General features: G+C 45.7%; 3 protein-coding genes across 5 annotated transcripts; 1 reads left to right on the top strand and 2 right to left on the bottom strand.

The window, feature by feature from the left end:
- Position 1: 1 nt before the first annotated feature.
- Positions 2-11,374, top strand: LOC122616183 (extensin). Of its 2 annotated transcripts, none has more exons than XM_043791537.1 (6): positions 2-347; positions 4,614-5,811; positions 8,228-8,421; positions 9,100-9,450; positions 9,647-10,044; positions 10,999-11,374. In XM_043791537.1, exons 2-5 carry the CDS (start codon positions 4,881-4,883, stop codon positions 10,001-10,003), a joined length of 1,833 nt encoding a protein of 610 aa, XP_043647472.1. In that variant the 5' UTR covers positions 2-347; positions 4,614-4,880; the 3' UTR covers positions 10,004-10,044; positions 10,999-11,374. The 2 variants fall into 2 exon arrangements, with proteins under 2 accessions (XP_043647472.1, XP_043647471.1); XM_043791536.1 differs by lacking the exon at positions 2-347 and adding an exon at positions 872-1,704.
- A 404-nt stretch (positions 11,375-11,778) lies between these two features.
- Positions 11,779-18,927, bottom strand: LOC122616182 (CLIP-associating protein). Of its 2 annotated transcripts, none has more exons than XM_043791535.1 (2): positions 18,187-18,927; positions 11,779-16,577 (listed from the first exon to the last, which is right to left on the bottom strand). In XM_043791535.1, exon 2 carries the CDS (start codon positions 16,538-16,540, stop codon positions 12,080-12,082), a length of 4,461 nt encoding a protein of 1,486 aa, XP_043647470.1. In that variant the 5' UTR covers positions 16,541-16,577; positions 18,187-18,927; the 3' UTR covers positions 11,779-12,079. The 2 variants fall into 2 exon arrangements, with proteins under 2 accessions (XP_043647470.1, XP_043647468.1); XM_043791533.1 differs by lacking the exon at positions 18,187-18,927 and adding an exon at positions 16,736-16,870.
- A 630-nt stretch (positions 18,928-19,557) lies between these two features.
- Positions 19,558-21,425, bottom strand: LOC122616432 (asparagine synthetase [glutamine-hydrolyzing] 1). Its single transcript, XM_043791880.1, has one exon. It carries the CDS (start codon positions 21,312-21,314, stop codon positions 19,623-19,625), a length of 1,692 nt encoding a protein of 563 aa, XP_043647815.1. The 5' UTR covers positions 21,315-21,425; the 3' UTR covers positions 19,558-19,622.
- Positions 21,426-21,745: the final 320 nt, after the last annotated feature.

The raw sequence follows: 21,745 nt of genomic DNA, 5'->3' as shown, positions 1-21,745 counted from the left end.
TCTTTGGCCAGGCATGCAAAAACCGCAAAAAACACGTGCACTTGGTTAAAGAGCCAGAGAGCGAGTGCCGCGGATGCGCAGTGGGTGGCCAGCGGTATAAGGGTCTCGTAATTTAAACCCAATAATTGATTAGGGGATGGTGGAGGCATTTCAAAATATATTTTTACAGGACTTTTAAAACTACTATCTACCATTGCTTGTGAAAGAAAGAATATTTCAAGAATGTACCTGTCAAACAAAGTTCCTTCCTATTTTGACAATTATTAAGAAACTGAAGGCTGAAATAAATGTTGGTCACTGATATGCAAAATTAAACATTTTACTTAAATACAGTTACACAATATTTGGTAAGTGTCACCGCCGTCGAACACATCTGTATATCAATTTATTTTAAGCAATCAAAAGTAAGATATACATATGGTCCCATGAATTTGTTTAGTTTTAGAAACTCCCTTTGAATAACTAGTTTCCAATTAGAAATTAGAAATCTTTGGAAGAATTCCAGTTAGTCAGCCTGGAAGTGCACCTGCTCTTTGAGAAGTTCACCTCCGTTGTTATCAGTCTGCTCTGCGGCTTATCGGTCATCTAAAGTTGGGCTGGCCGAATGCCACAGGTTCGCGGGAGACTCATAAGCGGAATCATCCCTTGACAGAGTGCACCACGAGTTTGCCGGAAAGTGCGCTATGGTTTTTCGCACGCTGTTGGAAATTCGTGGCCCGGACATCGATAAATCGAGCCTATACACAACACATACCTTATTCACACAGCGAACGTGGGAAACCCCCAAGTGGGACTCTGGCGGAAAATGTGTTCCGCACTCACGCTCTCTATGGCTCAAATTCTCTCTGGGAATGGCCAATCTCTCGCCCATTTAGAAGTAACGCCACGTTCTAGATTCCTTTCGGCATGCCTCTCTGTTTTGGTTGGCTTTCTGTTTTGTGCTCTAATTCGTAAGCAAAGCGAATAGTTTTTACTCCGCCATTTCTGAGAGAGCCGCGAAGAGAGATTGAGAGGGGGAGAGCAAAGTGCAGCGCATTTTCCGCCCTCGAAAATGGCGAAAAGGAAAAGCTCGCTCGCGCATGTGGGCAGGTTGCCCATCGAATCGGGTCACAAAGTTCCCAGTGCAGCAGCTTCTGTGTGTTGTTTTTCCTAGCTATTTTTTTCGCCGTTTTCCGTCTGCTCCTTGCTGTGGTGCTTGTGTCTTTTGCCAGCTTTTCTTCTTTATCTTGGGGGCCTTTGGTGTATAAATGGCAGCGCGCCCACGTATCGCGTTTCAGTCTACGTTGGACTTTAGCGCGCGTCGCACACACACTGCGTATACGTAACGGCGGACTCCGCACCGAACTGAGGCCTCCGTCCGAGTGACGCCGCCGTGGTCCGATCACTTGGTGTTCTGGGCCGGCCGCTCTTCGATTTTTCCGCTCGAGCCTCGAAGAGAAAAGTCGGCGGAAAAGTGCGTCCCTCTCGGGAACCGTTGTGAACTGCTTTGTGTGGGCACTAGAATTTCAAATTTAACGGCTTTTCGAAGTGGAAAAATAATTGGGGAATTTTCTAAATCAAAGGCGAGGCTAGTTATTACATCAAATAATATCGCAGTGGCGGAATAAAAATATTTGATACATGCAAACCAAAAACTTAAAACACAGCAACTTCAACTGTATTACTAAAGTTGAAAATTAAATACAACCAATAATCGATTATAAGGTAATAAATAATAAAAAAAAATTTTAAGATCTACAAATATATTTTAAGAAAACATCACTTATGGTTATTGTTTATTATAAAATTAAATCGTGGTAAGTTCAATTTTAAAAGAACATGTTCAAAATTCAGTTTAATAATTAAACGTTTCAACGTTGTCATCTTTTTTTTTATATTTTCATAAACAGCTTAGAGAATTTCCATACTTTATAAGAAATAAAACTGAGTGCACTTAAGCAACTCATTTATGTTTATTTTATATTTTATATTAATTGTAACCCACTTTCCTTAAAAAAACATCTATTGTTACACCCAAGCATATTTTACAAAAACCCCGCGCACTTGAAGTCCTGCCCCATTTTGGCGTTTATTTATTGGAAACGCTCCTTCGAGCAGATACTCAATTAAAATCGCTATATATTCCGCTGCATACATTCGGGTGCTTCGCTCGGGACACATTGCACATACGCACCGTGTGACGCGCGCGGTCCGTGTAATGATTGTGTACACCAGCAGCTCCTCGTCCTGCTCCTTCTTCGGTTACTGCCGCTGCTTCTGGACGCAGAGGAGGAATCAAAAAAAAGTACAGAAACAGTGCAAGAGCTGAGGCGAAACCCCGTCTCGGCTGCTGTTTTTATTGATTTATATATACACGGTGGCGGCGAGTGGGAGGCTGTTCTGTTGCTGCTGCTGCTGTTGTGTCGCACTGTCCCAAAAAGAGGCACCACCAACATACACACACACATGCACAGCATCCATCCATCCATTTACACGACTGCCGTGCTCAACTTCCGTTTCCTGTCGCAGGATCCAAAGAGCGTAGTAGCGACAGAGAGAGAGAAAGAGGGGGACAGAGAGAGCGAAAGGCCAGACTTGCCTTCCTTTCTGGGGACCCAACGATTGCAGTTGCTTAACTAGATGTATTTCGAGGCTCATTTCGTTTACGCCAGCCAGTTTTCGATTCGACTAACCCTTTGGACTCGAAAGCTCTCTCCCCATATATTATATCTCTCTGTAGCTCTCTCGAGCTCACTCTTCGCCGGCTAATGGCTGGCTTTCTCTCACCAAGTTGTGTTTACATTGATTATGTTATCCACTCCGCCAGCCGTGTTTGACTTTGCTAATAGAGTTGTCCTGCCACCTCGCTCCCCACCCCTGACTTGCTAATTTGCTGCCAGGACATCATCATCATCGTCACCATCATCAGTAACCTCATCTGAAACGTCACTCGCTCGGGCCCTCCAATCAATAAAGGTTTCCCCTTCCCGGCTCCCACGTTCCACCCACTAGCGATTGCCTTCAATTATTATTGTTCGCCTTTTCTGGTGTTTTTGCACAAAAAAGTTTATTAATCAATAAACGCACACGTCAAGCTCACGCTTACAGGCGCACACAAGTAAATGAGAAACACAAGGGAAATATTACTTTTTGGATATTTAAGTCAAAATATTGTTAGACTATAATAAATGGCATAATATAATTTTATAACTTCACTTTTAATGTAAAAAAATATAAATCAATTACATTACTGGGACTTTTAGTAATTTGATCACAAATTGGTTATCATTCATAAATATATAAATAATTAAACATAAATAAATTGTTCACTGTATTCTCTGTATATCAAGGTGAAAGGTTCTAAAACGTAGCATTTAAAATTAAATTAATGCATCTAAATACATTCATAACCGTTTTGTGTTAATAACTAGGTAATTAATTAAACTACTATATATTCTCCTGCGTGTAAAGTAATTGTGTGTGCTGATATGTAATGTCCTGTGCGGATGACGTGCGGTTCTGTGGCTAAGAGAAGCTGCTGGAAGACGTTTCGGGGTTGCCTGGTGACGACTTGGCATCGCCCAACCACAGGTCCTTATCAATCCCACTCCAGATGTGTGGCACTTTTGTGGCTCATTAACGGTTTGCATGCGGCCAAATGCATGCGGTTATTCATTGAAAGTGTGTGAGTGGTCTATGCAAGAATGTGTATGCGAGTGTGTGTTTGCTGGAGATGCGCTCGATAAGTTGTGTGGCTGTTTGTTTCGTCGCTGTGGTGCCACAGCAGCCTGTGCGTGAGTGCAAAACAAACGGAATTTTGCGCATGGCCCATCAAGAGATGCACCCACCCGCCAGGCCAGGGACCTTCCACCACACTTTTCGCCGTCCCAGCTCCCCAATTGCCAGACCCTGCCATCCGTTTCCCATAAGCCAGCAGTCTTCAGTCGGCAACCGCATTTCGTGCATCATAACATCGCCTGCAATTATTCGGCGAGTTGCTGGCTCTCATTAGCATGTATGGAATGTCTGGATTGCACTCAGTTAGACTCAAGGATCCACAATAGAGGAATGGGTTTCTCGTTCCAGGGGGCTTCGAAAAAGATAAAGCTTGCGTAACTAGATTGGCTTCTTACATTCAATACGATCTTTTAAATTATCGGTGCAAATATTTGAGTCTTTCAATTGACAATCAATATGTTTTACTTAAAAAAAAATAATTTTAAAAAATTACTTTAAGGCAAGAATATTTAAAGAAGCTATAAAAAGAGCACACATATCTTGAGTAGACGATAAATATTTCCATAATGCCCCTACTTATCTCTTAGTCCTGGTCAGCTTAGTAGTCTTGAAACCACATAATTTCCCTCGTAACTCGGCCAACTAAACCACAGGACCATGTACCTCACATAAAATGTTATTGGCCCGATGTTAATTGAATTGTCTGCGGCCCTCCGCGCGCAATTGTCTCCTTATTCCCAGCCATGGGCTGCTGTTTAACGATCTCGCCATTGGCATTACCATTTCCGTTGGGCCGTCAAATGTCGTGGCATCAACACTCACACGGGACATACTATTTCCATCTGATAATAAAGCCACATCCCTTGCTCACTTCTTTTCTTTCGCTCCATTCACAGGAGGACAATAAGAAAACTGCAAGTGTGGCGAAAATTGATTCGAACATAAATAAAGGGCAGCCAAGCGTGGCCAGACGAGAACAACAAAAGCAAGCCGAAGGATTTGTGATTGGCCGAAAAGGCAAAAATCAATAAAAGCGTCACATGTAAGAGGACACCGGGCATAAGCGACATGGTGGCCAATCGGCACGGCATGGGGCTCACGACTCCTAGCCTCCAGTTGCTGCGGTGGAATAAGTAACGGAGCAAGAAGTCCCAGGGAGTAACATGTCGGATCGATATCCAGCCAACTTCTACGATCAGCATCATCAGCATAGTCATCACCATCACCACCCGCATCATCAGACGCCGACGATGTCGCACTATCCGCCGCAGCCCTACAGGTCGGGTTACACCGGCTACCATCCCTATGGCTATGGCTATGGGTCTTCTTCTAGTGCTTCTTACATGCCCAACTACTATCGGTATGCTCCGTACGCCTCGCCGCACTATAGCCAGCACCATCAGGGGATGTTCACGGCGGCTGGTCAGCAGATAATCCCCTCCAGCGTGCTCCACTATCCGCCCAGAACGCATCCTTACCAGCAGCTACAGCCGCAGCAGCAGCAACATCCACAGCAATCTCTGCCTGGCTACGAGCCACCAGCCCCCTTGCCATACAGTTCTTCCGCTTCATACCAATCCCGTGGCTTTGGTGGCTTTGCGGGCCCAACGCCCCACTACGCGCCACCTGGTAGATCCTCCACGCCAGCTCCAAATCGCACCGTGTTGCCACCCAGCTACCTGGAACCGCTGCGCAGCTACAGCGCCGAGCAGCAGCACCTAAGTCAGCAGCAGCATTTGAGCCAACAGCAACTGCAACATCACCCGCTGCCTGGAACCCCAAAGCTCGAGGATCCGGATGTCGAGGTGGAGGCGGTGGCCGAGTCACCCGCTCAGCGGTTGACCACTTCGCCGCCCATGATCAGTGCCACCGGAACGGACAGCGGCATCAGCAGTTGCAGCACGCGGGCGAGGAGCGACAGCAGTCAGAGCACGCCCGTTTACAGTGGAGAATATCCGGTTAACATGTCCGTGGAGTCCGCCTCCTGTGTGCCCTATCACTGTCCGGGGGATGCGCGGGACTACGAGGAGGAGGAACACCAGCCACCGGTGACGTCGGAAGTGAGGAAGGCGGACACTCCGCTCGATATTGCCGGTAAGTTGTCAGCTTTTTATCGCATCGCATCGCGTCGCGTCGCATGTCGTTCGCCTGTCGTTCCTTCATTACACTCTATTTAATTTGCAATTATGCACGGCCGCGAGGGAGAATTCGAAAATTTATGCAAACATATGTCAGGCAGATTATGTAACAAGTATTCAAGTCGGCAACGGGCGACAGCCACCGGGCAGTTACTTCAGCTCAAATCAACGATTTAAGGCACGCGTGTGATTCGAAATCGATCGCTTATTTTGAGTCTGACTGAAGAGAAAAATATTTTAAGCGGACAAGAAGAGTTTTTCTGGAGATATTTAAGGAACCTAAGCTGAAAACACTTACTTAGTATGTATCACTTAGGGAGAAAAAAAAATTAGTTTGGACTTCATACCTCCATAACAATTTTATTCCATCAAAATGTTTTCATTATAATTTTCAAAAAGAAAATATGTTTTGAATCGTAAGACTCGTTGGTGAGATTCAATCAGCCCCACTGTGCGTGCATAGACTTATGCTTGATTCCGCATGCAAATTAATGCAAGAACTGTCCGTTCGTGTTGCCGTCATCGTTGTCAGCGTGTCCAGAGTGTCGTCCGTAAAGCTCCTCATCAGAAGCGCTTTTCCGTCAGGTTTTTCCAGCGGCTCCTCCGCCTCCAGCCCCCTCCAATCACCCACATATTTCACAAGCCTGACAAGCCGACGTTTTGCAAACACTCAACCAATCAGCGTTGGTTAACTGCTGAAATACTTCCGTTTTCCGACAAAAAGGGTGGCTCTATAAGAGGGCGGGTGGCCTTTTGGAGGGCGCCTACGTCATGGCGCTTCGGCGAACTTCAAATTAGCTGTCTACTTAGGCACGCGAATAGGAGCAACCGAGAATCGCCGATGTGTGGCTTTTCATTTTTTTGTCGTGTGTGCAAATCAATAAGTCAACTGCGTATGCGGATGACCCACCAGGTGCGAAGTAAACCCACAGCTTTTGTCTAAATATTTCCCGTGCAAACGAACTTCTGCACTGGGAAAAATCCGAAAAATAGGAACACATCGCTAAAATATAATATATTCGATTGCAGTATAATGATTTAATAACAGATTCATTGAAAGATTTAAGTTATATAATATATTCCCCCCAAGATTTGGTAAATCCAAAAATCTTATTTTTGTCTGTTTTCCAATGTTCAGGTAATACTTTTGAGAGTCTGGTGGAGTGCTTGCCTGTTTTACTGGTGTTTTTTGTGTAGAGCTACATCGTTATCAATGGGCGTTTGACTTACACCCACAAGCACACCCACACAGCAATATCTAAGGGTGTCTTTATGGCGTCTGTGTGTGCGTGAAATGTCATCACAGCCAGCATGTAAATGAACTTTTCAGCGTAATGCGGTGGTTGCCGCTGCTTTTGCCGCTTTACTACCGTTATTCAAGCTGCCCACACAGACAGCAAAAAACAGGCAAACACCCACAGACACATGCACGGAAGAAAAAGATTCGATTCGATTTCTAATATTAGAACAATGCTAAGTATTTAAATCATAAAAATTGCTTTGGGGTTTTAAAATTATTTTTACCACTATCTTCGAATTGATCGTTGATAATGTTGAACCAGTATTTTTTTCCGTGTATTAATCAAGGGAGGAACCAGCGACACCCTGAAATAAGACGAGGAACAGGAATAGGAACAGCTCCCTAGTGCAATAGCCAGGGTTCAAATTCGACTTCAGCCTCAACGTCCTATTTTAGCCACCATATGGAGGCAAAAATCAATGTCCGTTATGTGAAATAAAGTGCAGGAAAAAGAAGAGTGCAGATATTGGAAATGCCCTTTGATAAAGACTGAACTTTGGTCGCTTAGGAGGCTCAAATACATTTGAACCATTCATAACTGGACTTTAAAAATCTAAAGTTAGGATACTAACTTAAAAGTGAATATTAACAATGCCGGGAATATTTTTTAGAATATTACATCAAATGCATCAAATACATTGTAGTTACTGCCATACTAGGAAAATCAAGTCTAAAACATTTGCCAAACCCGATGGAAATACGTAAACATTGCAGGCAGAGTCGCATGCGCCGAGAAGTGCGCTACACTTTTTGATGATGTCCCTCCGCGCTCACTCTCCGCCCTTTTGCTTGTGTTGGTGCATGAGGCGGTGTGTATGTGTGCGTTAGCCACGTTCAACAAGTGCATGTCTTACCATCGCTCTCTCTCTCTCTCTTTCTTGCTGGCCTCGGGAAGTGTGATTTGATAAGCGTGTGCGAGAAAGCCCCGCGATTCCTCGTTGAATGCTCAATGTTCTGGGCCTGGTTTTGAACCCTTGATGCCGCCTGCAGGCATGACAAAATAATTAGAGCTCCAGTTTTGCGCAAAAAATAAAGCCTTCTTCTTCTAATTACTTTTTAACGTATTTTCCAGATGACATAAGCGCCACGTCGCCAGTGGCCGCTGATAAGGCAAAACGCACAGCGCCCACTCCATCGGAAGTTGTGAAGCGTGCAGAAACTAATTTGCAGCCGGACTCATCAGCATCCTCGGATGCGCCGACGACGCCGCAGGATACCAAAGGTGATCCAATAATCGAGGCGGCCGACGAGAGGCCAGGACATGCGGTAAGTGGTGGATGGAATCGAATTAGCGCGGGCGGGAGAAATGGCAAATTAAAGCTGCAGGTGCAGCGCGGATATTTAAGGGGTATAATTAAGAGGCAATCAGGTGGCGGGTATCCTGCCATACTGACGAGATAAATTAGGCCAAAGCAGGCGAGCAACCAGAGCCTGATAATGACAGCAGCCCACACTCATCACCAGTCCTGGCCAAAAATGAGAAGGCCAAAGGCGAAATGCGTTTAGCTCCATCGACCGGCTTTACTCATAAAAAGGTCTGACTGAGCAGTCCGTAAAAATTGAGAGAAAGCACCGGAAAAGCTCTCGAATGGAGAGAACCACGTCCGGAAGCCTTTTTACAGGGTGTTCCAGCCGTACATAAAATGGGGCGCCTATTGATTTTTGGAGAGCTACGCTGAACTTCACCCGGCTGTCTGGATGGCTGGCTAGCTGACTGGTAGGATTGGAGCTGGTTCGGAAAAGGAGGAGGTGGCTCTTTTGGGGGTTGCCTGGTAACACGAGCTGCCAGCTGGCGGGAAATGGGGATGATAGTGTGTAGAGAGACCGAGGGGAGACTGGCAGCAAAGTTGTTCAAGTACCCGCTACTTGAGCGTAACAACTTTGCCGCTGCAAAACAGCTTGGAAAAAAACTAAATCGATTTTTGTGCTTTCCACTTGCAACAGCGACAGCAGCAACATCCGGTGACGAACAACTGGAGTCCAACGCCGCGGCGCCCGCGCACTCCGCCGGCACCACAGAACTCGCCCATTGGTTTCGGCCAAAATGCGAGTGTGCCACCCGCCTTGGCTCACCTGCTGCAGCAGCAGCAGCAATTGCAGTTGCAGCACCAGCAACAGCAGGCTAGCACCCTCAAGCGGTGTGCCACATCTGGAAAGAATCGCAGCAGCAACAACCGCATCATCGAGTGCGATCTTATTCCGAGCAAGAAATCAAAACGCAAGACGGCCAAAAAGGAAGTCGGGGAGAGCGAGAATATGGAGGCTGTGGAGCCGATTGTTAGAGAGCAAATTAGGGTGAGCTAACCATTTTTTGTTGCATCATTCTCTGATCTTGACTCATAGTCCGAAAATTTAGCTCGTCCTTTTCTTTAAAAACCACATTTAAAATAAGCGTTTTATTTTTTTTTGTATAATATAAGGTATATTTTAATACAATGCTGATATACAATTCCTAAATTTTTTCTAATTAATACCTATGAAATCCCCGCAGGACATCAAGCCTTTACCGGGATTCCTGCAGGCTTTTGGTTCCACCGAAATTGGTCGCTTCTCCGAACGCTTCCTACAAACACCAGAAACCCTAGTCGAGCGATTGGCCGAGGACTATGCAGGCAGTGCACCCAACAACTGTCCATCTTATCCAGCTGGAGGCTACATCGAGTCCCCGGCCATGGCTACACACAACTACTATCCGTATGAGGAGCAGAACCAAGGCGGCTATCCAAGGAATCGAATGAGAGACTACGGCTACGAGGTACCGGACTACATGGCGTATGAGCGATACACGGCCTATGGAGCCGGAAGACCAAGAGCTCGCTACGGGGAAATCCGCTGCAACGGCTATTAGACACGGTTCACCGATATCGCGCGGATCATATATAGATTAGGGTTAGTGTTGTTGTAGTCGTGCATAGTAGTTGTCGTTCGATATTCTCTGTGTGTGCCTTTTTCGGTCAAAATTAGAAAATGTATCCCCCGAAGAGTTGTTGTTGAGGGGGGCATTGTTAACAATGAGTGCGGTCAAAATTTATCACAAGAATGATAGAAAACGTAGAAAAACCAAAGGAAACAAGAAGCCAAAATATTGTTAGCAACACCATATACATGTACATGAATATTCAAATAAGTAGATCAAGGTATTTTAAATCGATCCAGAATGTAAGTCGAAATCTTGTCCCACTGTACATAAGAATGCATTTCGTAAATGTAACTCTAGGCTTAGTCAAACTACTTCGGCAGTTGGCAATTGGATCTAAAAATGTTCAAGGCCTCCAGGAGTTCGGGGATATTTTTCTTAAATTCTACGTTAAAGTAATTAACACTCAAAAATCGCTTACAGGACCGTTTCCGATTGAATCCATTGTTTTTGGTGTTAAAATTTCCGATAACATCCCAAAAATAAGTAAAGCAAGACAGAGCGAAAAATCGTACTTATTGCAAATAGATGTGCCATTGAAAAGTATATTTAATTAAAAACACCATAATTTAGGAGTTTATGTACAATACAAATACAAATGATAGATTAGCTACGGTAATCTATAGCCAGATAGTTAATGTTTAAGCAATGCAATTCATTTAAGTCTAGGGCACTGCCGCACACATACACAAACAAACACACACACACACATGGATACAGATACACCCATACAGAGACAGATACACTCGAACCACCGCACTAATTTGTACTTGGCGAAATTGATTTGTTTTCTACCGATTTACTAACAACTTATTAATTTTCTAATCGATTTCATTGTTGTATTGAGTGCCTTAATTTACTTGAATTGATTTCCAATATCTGGCGTAAAGAAATAAACGTAACGAATTTGTATGATTTACTTGTAGAGAAACAACAAAGTTCAGGTTTCAAAGGGGCCCAACCAAATTTCAAATGCAAATCGAACAAATCAATGAAGAGAAAAACAAGCGAACTACCAAAAACGGAAACAAAATCCAAACACATCGAGCGACATTCAAAAATGTTTTATAGTTGTTAAAGAAACTAGATAATATCTAATGAAACTACTCACCAACAAAAAGAAAACACAATGAAAACTTGTAGCGTTGACTTTTAGACCTACTATTTGGATGTCTTCAACAAATGAACCGAGAAGGAAACAGAATAAACCAACTATTTAGTATAGTTAAGTACGTGTGTAAATAATTATTTGAAAGTTTGAATTTTATGAAATAAATCACGCAAAACTGATGGCAAACAAAAGGCTGACATGTTGTTTACGCTTTGTATTTTGGGGACTTTTGTTTAACTGTTTTAATCGTTTAATTTATTTATAAATATTATTACATAACCTATAAGTGTTTGTTTTTAATCTTTTGTGTGGGTTTGTGTGTTTAAATTAATTACAAAAATAGTTCAGTTGTAAGAGCAGAATCGTATTAATAATAGTAATTAGAATTTAGTTGAGCCGAAACGAAATAAGGATACAAAGTTGCCTGGAACTAAAGTAGAAAAGCACACGTCTGAGGTTCCAAAAAGAGCGGTATATAGGCTTACTAAACAGAATCAGCGTTAATAGTTAGGAGCTGGTAAAAGACATACAACTGAGCGATTGAGGGTATAGGACGTAAAAGGTTGAGGTGTGAGGAGTGCGGAGTTGGCTACAATTTTAGTACAATTTGCTGATTTAATCGCTTTAGTTCCCGTACAAGTATAAATAGTTTTTCTGCTCACATTAAAGGGCGATGGCCCTTGACTTTCGTTTGCATCTGCTTTATATATGCATCGAACAGTTACACAATTATCGGATCATCAGTAATAATTAGTTATAAATAATTAGTTAATGTAATATATATATTGTTTTATGTCCGCCGCTCCTCACTTCCTTCTCAGACCGAGGGAAGCAACTGCGTCCGTGTCTTGTTTGTGATGGTGCTGATGCAGGAATCCTATCAAGGGCTCCCGCAATCATGACGACGATGCCGCGGAGGAGTTTTTTGTAGAGCTTCCGCCACCACTGATGCAGTTCCGCTGCTTCTCGATATAAACGTTAAGCAGCCTCACCTTGCTGGGATTCAGCACTGAAAGCTTCGGCTTGACCTTCTCCTCTCCCAGAACAAAGTACAGCTTGACGATGCAGAAAACCGCCGCTTTGCGAACCATCGATTGCGTGTCGTCCGCTGATCGCGCAAGGTTCGGAAACACAATATCCAAGTGGGCATCTGTGATGTCCGAGCCATGGTGTTCGGTCACCTCCAGCAGGATCTTGATGGCGCACAAATTTGTGGGAAACTCTCCCGTCGCAATAACAGGATTGACAATATTGATGGACAGGTCCAGCGGCAAAGATGGTGCTATCCTTGGTATCATCGAGTCGATATCCCGCAAAGCCTCCTTGCTGTGCTGATAGCACTGGATGATCTTGAGCAGGATCAGCTCTAGGAAATGCATCCAGTTGTGACGCATTTTGTTGCTCCTCATTATTTTACTGAGCACGTGCAGGCCGGCGATGACTACGTCCGTGTGATCCGCCTCCAGAATGTTGAGAAGCATTCGCATGATCGATCTAAAGTGTTTGTTGGGCAGCTCACAGTTTCCGCCCTTGATGCAAATCCCCAGGTTAGTGAGTGACGTCTGGAGCAACTCCACGGGCTGATCCTTTGTCAGCGTCAAGGCCACACGCACCACTTCGCTCTCCATCAGATTGCTAGCCAGTATTAGCTCTCCATTCTCCGCCATATTTATCGAGACGGTGGTCACCTTGGCATCGCCAGTTGGTGACTTGGCATTCTGAGTGGTCCTTTCCCGCTCCAGATTATCCAGCCTCATAGTTGCTGACTCAGGTGTATTCGACTGGGTGGTGTTGGCTGACGATTGCGTCTTGGAGTTGGAAGACAGGGAGGCACACGAATCCTGTTGACCTTGATCATGATACTGCAGGTGTCCATTAAAGCCATTGGGCGCCAGCGCCGTCTGGTACTGACCGCCGAAGCAGTGCCGGATCTCCTCCGACGTCTTCTGGATGTTGTGCTGAATGTCCAGCTCCGAGGAAAAGAGCAGCTCCTGCTCCACGGAGGACTGCCGCGAACGTGGACTAGTAGAGCTGAGGCTAAGTTGGTGGTGGTGGCTCTGCAGCGAGGCAAATGGACCCACAGAGGGACTTTGCAAAGGCTTGGGACTGCTACTGCTCAACGGCGAGCTACTAGGCGAATTGGCACCCGAATTGCCACTTTGGCTTTGCCTCCTCATGTGCGACTGGATGCAGGAGCGGGCAGAGTCCTGGTATCCCTTTGGAAGGTTGGCCAGTAGCCGGGTCATTTGCGGGGTATTCAGGTTGTAGAGGGCCACCAGGCAGCTCCTGGCCTGGGAGCGCAGCTCCATTGACTTCTGGTCCGCCGCCAGCTGAGCCAGCTTTAGGACCGTCCGCTCGCAGGCCTGGCTCTGGTCGCTGGGAAAATCGCTGCTTTTGCAGTACGTATTGGCCAGATCCGTGAGGAAGCGCAAAATCGCGATGCGCGTCTTGGTAGTTGGCGTTTGAGTGGAATCCGAGATGATTCTAAATAGCTCTTTAAGCTGCAACTGCGTGGGGAAATATTCGTGGACCACCTGTAGGGTCTTCCAAATCTTGCTGTGCATCGAATTTAGTAGATCGGTGCCCAGTTTGTTGAACAGCCGAGTCAACAAGATGAAGAGCCAGTCGTGAAGTTCGTTCGCATGAACCAGAATGAGCTCGGTGACCGTGTCCAAAAACAGGGAGTACACCTTTGTGTGTGTATCTATGAACATCTTGCGGAACATGTCCAGAACGCATTGAAGCTGCTGCTGAGTGAGCTCCTTTCCATCGGCCAGATACTGTGTGAGGCTGATCAGGCCATCCTTCCTTTCAGACCAATGCGTCGATGCGCAGAACTGAATAATCGTCTCGATGTCGTCAAATGGCGCCCGCTGCGTGCTCCAGTCCAAGCGGGTGTGGCTCCCACTAAGTGAGTAGTTCGATTTATTACCTCTAGTGTAGCTGGAGTCGAAAGATCGTTCTGAACACACAGAACTGGCCTCGGAGTCTATGTCATCGGACTCATCACGTCCCAAGAGCTTCCTGCCCATCCGCATTCCGCCGCTGCGCATGTAGTCCCCGGAAAAATAGTCCGGCTGTCCATCATCTCCGACGCCTAATGTATGTTCTGCTTCACGAGATTGCGCCAGCAGTCGTGCCGCCGCCGATGGTCTTACTGGGTTGTTCCTCTCAGGCGTACGTCGAGATCCCGATCCCGTAGAGTACATACTGCGTTTCATCAGGCCACCGCCTGACCTAGTTGGACTCGTTTCCCTAGAGCTGGCTGTGCTTCGGGGTATTCCAGAGGCCTTTTTGGGTATGGCGCCAGTAGCTCCACGATAGTAATTACCAATACCGCCGTACTGATCCCGCAGCTTTGTGCTTGGCGAGGTGGATCGTGATCCTGGCTGTGACTGAGATACTCCTGCCCGTCCACGGGGACGTGGTGTAACCGATCCTGGCGTGGTAGCTGGTGTGCCACCGGTATTGGAATTCAGGCGAGGTCTGGGCAGTGATCCACTTGCTGCTGCTCCTGTCATCGGTGCCTGGTTTGAATTACTAGGACCCAAAGGTTTCCTTTGCCTCGAATATAGAGTATATTGCGCCCTAGCCTTGGCTCTTTGAGCAGCCGCAGTGTCCACCGCGGAAATGGATCTCATACTAGGTGTGGGCTTCTGCAGGGTTCCAGGGGTTCGGCCAATGCGGGATACAGTGCGTCTTGTTTCAGGTCCAGCCCCAGTTCCACCTCCGCCGCCCTCACGTTCCCTTTCTAATGCGCGCTGGGCAGCTATGTCTAAGGTTCCATATATTTGATCTGCCAGCTCTGGAAAGTGACGCCTAAAAGCCCAATAGGCACATCTGGAATGGCGGCGTGCATCGCAGTCTGCATCGCCAATGGATTTTTTCAAAGTGTCCTTTAGTACGGTGGCATTTCTTTCCAGCGCCTTCGTCTGCCACTCCTCGAAGAGCAGCACCATCAGCTCACACAGTGTGGACCTTATGTCCTTCGACTTTGACTGATTCAGAGTGTCTGTGTAGATCTTAAGCAACTTTGGTGCATGTGTATACTTTATGATGTACTTCAGCGCTATAGTGGAAGCTGATGCAATGACCTTTGCGCTGTTCTGTATTAAATTAATCAGGTGCTCTAAAATGCTCCAGCAGAAGGCATCCAGTTTGTTCCTCAGCGTCTTAGACATGTAGGCGATGGTGATGCACGCCTCGCGGATCACCTGTGATCGTAGTTCCTCCTTGAGGATGTCAACGAAGCTCAACGATAGTTCCTTCAGCTGGACAGCAACAAACTGCGGCTGGGTATGATAGCTGAGAATGAGCAATGCCCTGATCTTCTTGAGAGCATCCACACGCTTCTCCCAGTCTGCGTTTTTGTCACTGATGATCACAAGTACTTGCTTGTAGATGTCGTCCATGTCTTTAGCGTGGAAGATGTTCAATTGCGGGACCACCTCAAAGCTAGATTCAAAAGACTCCATGGTTACGGCACCGGCATCGCCGGTCACATCGTTAACACTGGGTTTTGGGCGCAGTGCTGACGAAACTGCCGAGTGTAGTGGCCGCTTAATAATCCTGGTGGGTCGGTCCCTCAACCCAATATTGTCGGCCTCATCCAAGCCAACTCCATTGCCATTGGTGTTTTTAAGTGCTGAAGGTAGTAGTAGGCCCTCCTGTTTGACCTGGTCGAACTTTTGCTCCAGCATAGCCAGTTTCGAGGCGGGCACATCATCCATGCGACGGAGATCTGGTCGCAATCGATCCCCGACATGCTTGTAGATTTCCACCAGCGTTTGGATGGCCGCCTCCCTGACATTAACTGTGGGATCACCGAGAAGTGCACAAACTGGTGGTATATAGACGCGTACACTAAGCTGCTGGGTGCCATACTCATGGAGAGCATTCACTATTGTCTGGAGGAACTCCTCGCGCACCTTAGCGTTCTTGTGCTTAAAGCAGCTGGTGGCCAGCTTGTCGATCAGCGCCTGGGGCGGAAGCACTCGGTGCTCCATGAGGTCGCGCAGCAGAAGCTGCGCCTTCTCGCGGACTGTGTCCCTGCTGTCTCCCAGCCGATCGATCACATGTGGCAGCACGGTAGCTGTGTATGCATTGAAATCGCTGCCCAATCGCTTGATTAGTTCCGAGAACGCCTCCAGGGACTTTTGTGCAATTTTAAAGTGGCTGCCCGTTAGCCATGGCATCAAACCGTCGATGAGGAAGCCCATGTCCGTGCAAACAATCGAGTTTGTGTCATCACTAAGGAATGTCACCAGATCCTCGGCGAGCTGTACCTTCACACGCATGTCCGCCTTGGGCATTTGCTGGATGAAACCATCCAGATCGCTGGGCTTGCGATAGGCCATCTTTCCAGGTGTCTATTCGTCCTTCGTCCAGCGGCAACTGTAATAAACCAGGATTGGTGTTAGCGTATGCAGGTACAATCTGTGCCAAATTAAATTAAAGATGTATGAGTCTGAGGGCCTAGTTTTGGCGCAAGGATACAGATACAATAAAACTGAAAGAGGCTATAAATTGTGAAATTGGTGGGGAAAACTGACCAGGTTTCGGAGCGGCGTGTAAAATGTTATCGACAGTGTGTACAAGTGTAAGATACAAATGAAACTAATTTTATTTTAGAAATTCATTGTTAAATTTTGAAAAACTATGACATGGTAGAATACTTTTTTTTTTTTGGGAACTTTTTTTTATATTACGTTAACTCTCATCGACTGCTCCTACTACAAATTCCATAGCAAAGCAAGGAACTGCAAATCAACGTCCAATTGAATGCTCCATCTTTTCTAAAGAAAAGTTCCCGCCAATTCCTGTACATGCTCATTAATCGCCTTTTAATTGCGGTCTGCTCGTGCGCAGTAGAGCTGCGAGAAGCGGCAACAGCCGCAGTTAGTTGGCCAACAATTTGCGTGTGAGGTGAAGTCAGAGCCAGAATGGCGATAAAATGAGAGAGTTGGGGAGTGGGCCGAGGCCCAAAGAGAGCTGAAAAAGTAGGTGAACGGCTATGCGGGTGGATGGATACATGGCTATATGGATATGTGGCTGCATTGATACTTGGATACCTGACGGCCAGAGTTTCTGGGGTAGGAAGTGGAAGAGGTGGCTTTCGGGGGCTACGGACACCCAGATGGTGGGGCGTTGTTACGTGCACGAAACATGAATCATCTAAGGGAGCCGAGAGCGTGACGAAGTCAGGGGAAAAGGGGATGGCCGACAGGAAGCAATATGCTCTGTCTATGGATTTATACATGGGGATTCGGAATCGAATTTGTATTTGAATGGCAACATTTTTGGCATTGTGCGATGCCGTCACAAAACAACAAATTGCGTTCGGAGAGTAATATTTTTTATGTGCACTGCAAAATAAATTTTATATTTTCTAATGGCTGTCTTCTTTTAGCTGAATATTAAGCTAAGTTGAAACATTATTTGCAAAATCTAACAATATTTATTCAAAGCTTGTACATCTATGATCCAAAATGGATAAGAATAAACCATACATAAACTTTTCGTTCGGTGCAAAAATGGAAGGGGCAGAATGAGATAATATATCCAAATTACTAAGCAACAACAGCGACTTGTTGAGAGAGTGATGCAGAGCGAGAACTCAGTAGAGAATCGGTGCTCATTCCACTAAAAAATTAGCATTTGCATACGCAATTTTCTATTTATAATAAAACATCAACAAACACGCTTTCGTAACTATTTTTCAGGGTTTTACGCGGCGATAAGATATGAACTTGTTAATCAAAGTGCTGGTTTTCGAGGTTAAAATTAACCTAACAAAATGTTTGTCAGCTGTGGTTGTCGATAAATTTGCTATTTTTTTTTTGGTTAATTGTTGAAAAATTGCCGGCGACGACGTCATTCAGCGGCTAAATGTCACGAAAAGAGAGTACAAAAGAGGGGAAAGAGCGGAAAAGTGTCTTAATTTAACACAATTTTGTTTCTGTATCTTCGAGATACGCACTCACACACACACGCACACACATACCTATTTGCAAATCCGGCTGCGCTGCTCCTCCTTCTTCCTCTTCTTCTTTTACTCTGCTTTTTGTTTTGGGCTGGGCCGCAAAAAATATAAGAAAAACTTCAACAACTGCTAGTTGTAGTTGCCCTTTGGCAATCTGAAGAATTGATTTTCCAGTAGTCGGTTGGAAAAAGCGTTGCCAAACACCGCAAATAGGCGTAACGAGTTCACTTAATTTACTTTTGAGCACAGCCAAATTGAACAATTGCCCCAAAAATAAAAAGTTAAGCAGAGATCACAGTTTTGCTCTTCCTAGTTTGGTTTGTTTTGTTATTAATGTTATTGCTGTAGTCGTTGTTTTTGGGACAGCGCAGTCAGTTTCACTTTGTCATTTCTGTTTGTGGTATTTGTTGCTGCTACTGTGGTCCTCTGTACCGTTATTGCTGGGTTGCAGCAACAACAATTCACGAAATTCCAACGTCTTGGGGCCAGCGCTAGTTTTTTTTTCCTGCCTCTGTTACTCTTATCCGTCCGTCTCGCTCTCTCCTTCTAGTGGGTGACGCGCTTGGGGTCAGAGGTTTTAGGTCTTGTACTTCGTTTGCGGTCGCCGAGCGTTTGCAGCACCCGGCAAACATCACATTTTGCTGCGTCTCGGCATCGGTGAGCGGTTTCTGCCACGGGTTGCGGGTATATTACACGGTTTTTAGCTTAATTTCAGCAGCGTTTTGCCAGCCCGTTGCGTTGCAAAAAAAATGTACAAAAAGTGTGACCGCACGCGGGCGGTGCGCAAATCCCACAGTGCGGCTCTCAGGGACGTATCGATTATTTATGGTTTTATGTACAATTACTGTCACACTGCCAAACCGCGCTGCCAACTTAATGTAAAACAACTTAACGTCGTTATTTTCAAATGTTCAAAATGTAAATAAAATAATGAACGTTTTGCTTATGCTACATTATTTAAGGTTATTAAGAAAAATTACTCTTTTGAGCTATTAACGAAATAAAATTTAAATTTAATTACCGTCTGAATTTAAAATTAAAATAGATCTTATATTATTGTAAAGTTCTCCACACCGCTAGAATCGAAGATTACTTTTACAAATTTATAAATAATGAAAGACAGTGGAAATGTAAATAATAAAAGTGTGTTATCAAGCCTCACTTAATAGGTGCACTCAAAGATAGCAGCGAGAACCATGTAATATGTGTGGATTGACCGTTTTATCTACTAAATGACAATGTTAATTACAATGCATATCAAGTAGTCGACGCCAGCTGGCTTCTTACTTAGTTGACAAGTGGGGCCCACGTGTCGGTGATCAGCATATGGCAATATTTTTGTAACCGAACACCCACAGATGCACAAAACCGCATAGAGAATTCAAATATAAATGAATATATAAATGAATTGAAAACGTCTCAAGTTGACTCCCAATTGAACAAATTTATTGTGGAAATTAATTGGCATTCCTTAGACTAGACTTGAACTGGTGGACGGCCTGTGCCCGTCCGGATGGATCCTCCGGACATCCCCAATCGAGGCGTGGCACCCATCTGACTACGGTTCGGGCTGCCGATTCTCCGGGGAATTGTTCAGCAAAAATGCAGCGATAGTAGAAGGCCTCCTTGGTGGTGGGCGTGTTAAAGGGAAACCGTAGGGCGGCTCCGGCGAATTCTTCATCGCTGACATGGCTGGTGGCCACCCTGCGGATGCTGTCGATCCAATCGTATCCCACCCCGTCGGAGAACTGTTCCTTTTGGCGCCAGAGGACATCATCGGGCAGATAGTTATCCGCAAAGGCGGCTCGCAAGATATACTTTTCCAATCGCTTTTGCTGTTCTCCCCCGAATTTGTTGAGGGGCCCGGGTATCTTATCCTCAGGTCGGATTTGCATCACATGGTTTACGAATCCAGTGTCCAGAAAGGGCACTCGCAGCTCCACTCCCTTGGCCATGGCTACCTTGTTGGCCCGCAAACAATCGGATAAATGCAGCTGGCGCACTCTCTTCACCAACTCCTCGTGGAAATCCTCGTAGCCTGGGGCCTTGTGAAAGTATAAATAACCTCCAAAGATTTCATCGGCTCCCTCGCCGGAGAGGATCATCTTGATGCCGGTGCTCTTGATATATCTAGCCAGTAACAGCATGGGCAAACTACATCTCACGGTGGTCACATCATACGTTTCCAAGTGATAGACAATATCCCTGATGCCATCCAGAGCTTCATCGATCTCGAATATGATTTCCTTATGATCACTGTCTATATATTTGGCCACACTCCTGGCCGCCTGGAAGTCGGGTGCATCCTTTAGACCCACAGAAAAGGTTTTCAGTCGGAAGTTGGGATCTCTTTCGCGCATTATCTTTGTGGCTATGGAGGCTATAAGACTGGAATCCACTCCGCCGGACAGCAGAGCTCCCAGGTGAACATCGCACTGCAGATGACTTCGCACCGCAGACTCCAAGTTGGCTCGCAGTAGGGCTAAATCACAGCTTTGAGTAGGCACCTCCTTGATCCAAGACTGCTGAAACTGCCAGCATGTTTTAAGGTCACCAACTTTACCGAAGCGGGCCTCGCCAGGTGTGAAAGTCTCTACCTTGGAGCAGCAGTCCACCAGACACTTCATCTCCGAGGCCACCCAAAGGTTTCCCGCCGCATCCTCACCCACATACATGGGTATAATGCCAAAGGGATCTCGGGCAATAAGGACTTCCTTGGTCTTCCTATCGTACAAGGCAAAAGCAAACATTCCGGTGATGTACTGCAAAAGATCCTTTCCATAATCCTCGTACAGTTCCAGTATTACGTGGCAATCGCTCTTGGGGTTGTAGGAACCACGTTTCTTAGCAATCTCAGCCGAAAGCTCCAAATAGTTGTAGATTTCACCGTTGGCCACCAGGATGAGGTTGCCATCCTCAGAGACGAAGGGCTGATCGCCCATTTCCACGCCCACAATTCGCAGGCGTTCATGAACCATGGCCACTCCTTCCGAGGGAATCATATGGACCCCCGTGGAATCCGGACCACGATGCCGCTGCTTTCCACTCTGTCGATAGGCCATTTCCCTCAGACTGTGTTTGCTGCCATGGAGGATTTGCGTGGGTATCGGTTCCCCATTCCTCGAAAATATGGAAAATATACCGCACATTTTTCGCTTAACTTTGTATGTAGTACTTTTAATTGTACTTTTAATTTATAACCAGGCGGGCCGCACTTGGCAAAGTCCGAAAACTGAATGAACGTTTTACTTCCGTGCAGTCCTATTTATTGCAAATGCTCTCTAGATTTCATGTTCCCAATATCTCTCGTTTTATTCTCTCCACTTACACTCATCAGCAACGCTGACTTCCACGTGCTACTAGTTTCTCCACCTGGTTTCTAGAATCCCGCTCCTCTTTAATAAAATCTGAGACCCACAATTGTTGGTGGGAAACAACTTCCTGAAATTAGGGATCATATCGAAAATTACTGTGAATGAGTCCCCCTTATTCATTTGTGTAAATCTTTTCGCAAGTACAACAGCTGTCCGTGGACAAAAACCTGATAATGAATATGCCGGTAAATTTTCTGTTTACCTGT

The sequence above is a fragment of the Drosophila teissieri genome, chromosome 3L (assembly GCF_016746235.2).
Source record: "Drosophila teissieri strain GT53w chromosome 3L, Prin_Dtei_1.1, whole genome shotgun sequence".
NCBI lineage: Eukaryota > Metazoa > Arthropoda > Insecta > Diptera > Drosophilidae > Drosophila > Drosophila teissieri.
The sequence above is the reverse complement of the archived record's forward strand: the minus strand, read 5'-3'. Positions and strand labels throughout refer to the sequence as shown.

Coding starts and splice junctions, on each gene's coding strand:
- LOC122616183 (XM_043791537.1), top strand. CDS start 4,881: ATGTCGGATCGATATCCAGCCAACTTCTACGATCAGCATCATCAGCAT. Junction 8,422..9,099: donor ACGAGAGGCCAGGACATGCG/GTAAGTGGTGGA, acceptor CACTTGCAACAG/CGACAGCAGCAACATCCGGT. Junction 9,451..9,646: donor TTGTTAGAGAGCAAATTAGG/GTGAGCTAACCA, acceptor AAATCCCCGCAG/GACATCAAGCCTTTACCGGG.
- LOC122616182 (XM_043791535.1), bottom strand. CDS start 16,540: ATGGCCTATCGCAAGCCCAGCGATCTGGATGGTTTCATCCAGCAAATG.
- LOC122616432 (XM_043791880.1), bottom strand. CDS start 21,314: ATGTGCGGTATATTTTCCATATTTTCGAGGAATGGGGAACCGATACCC.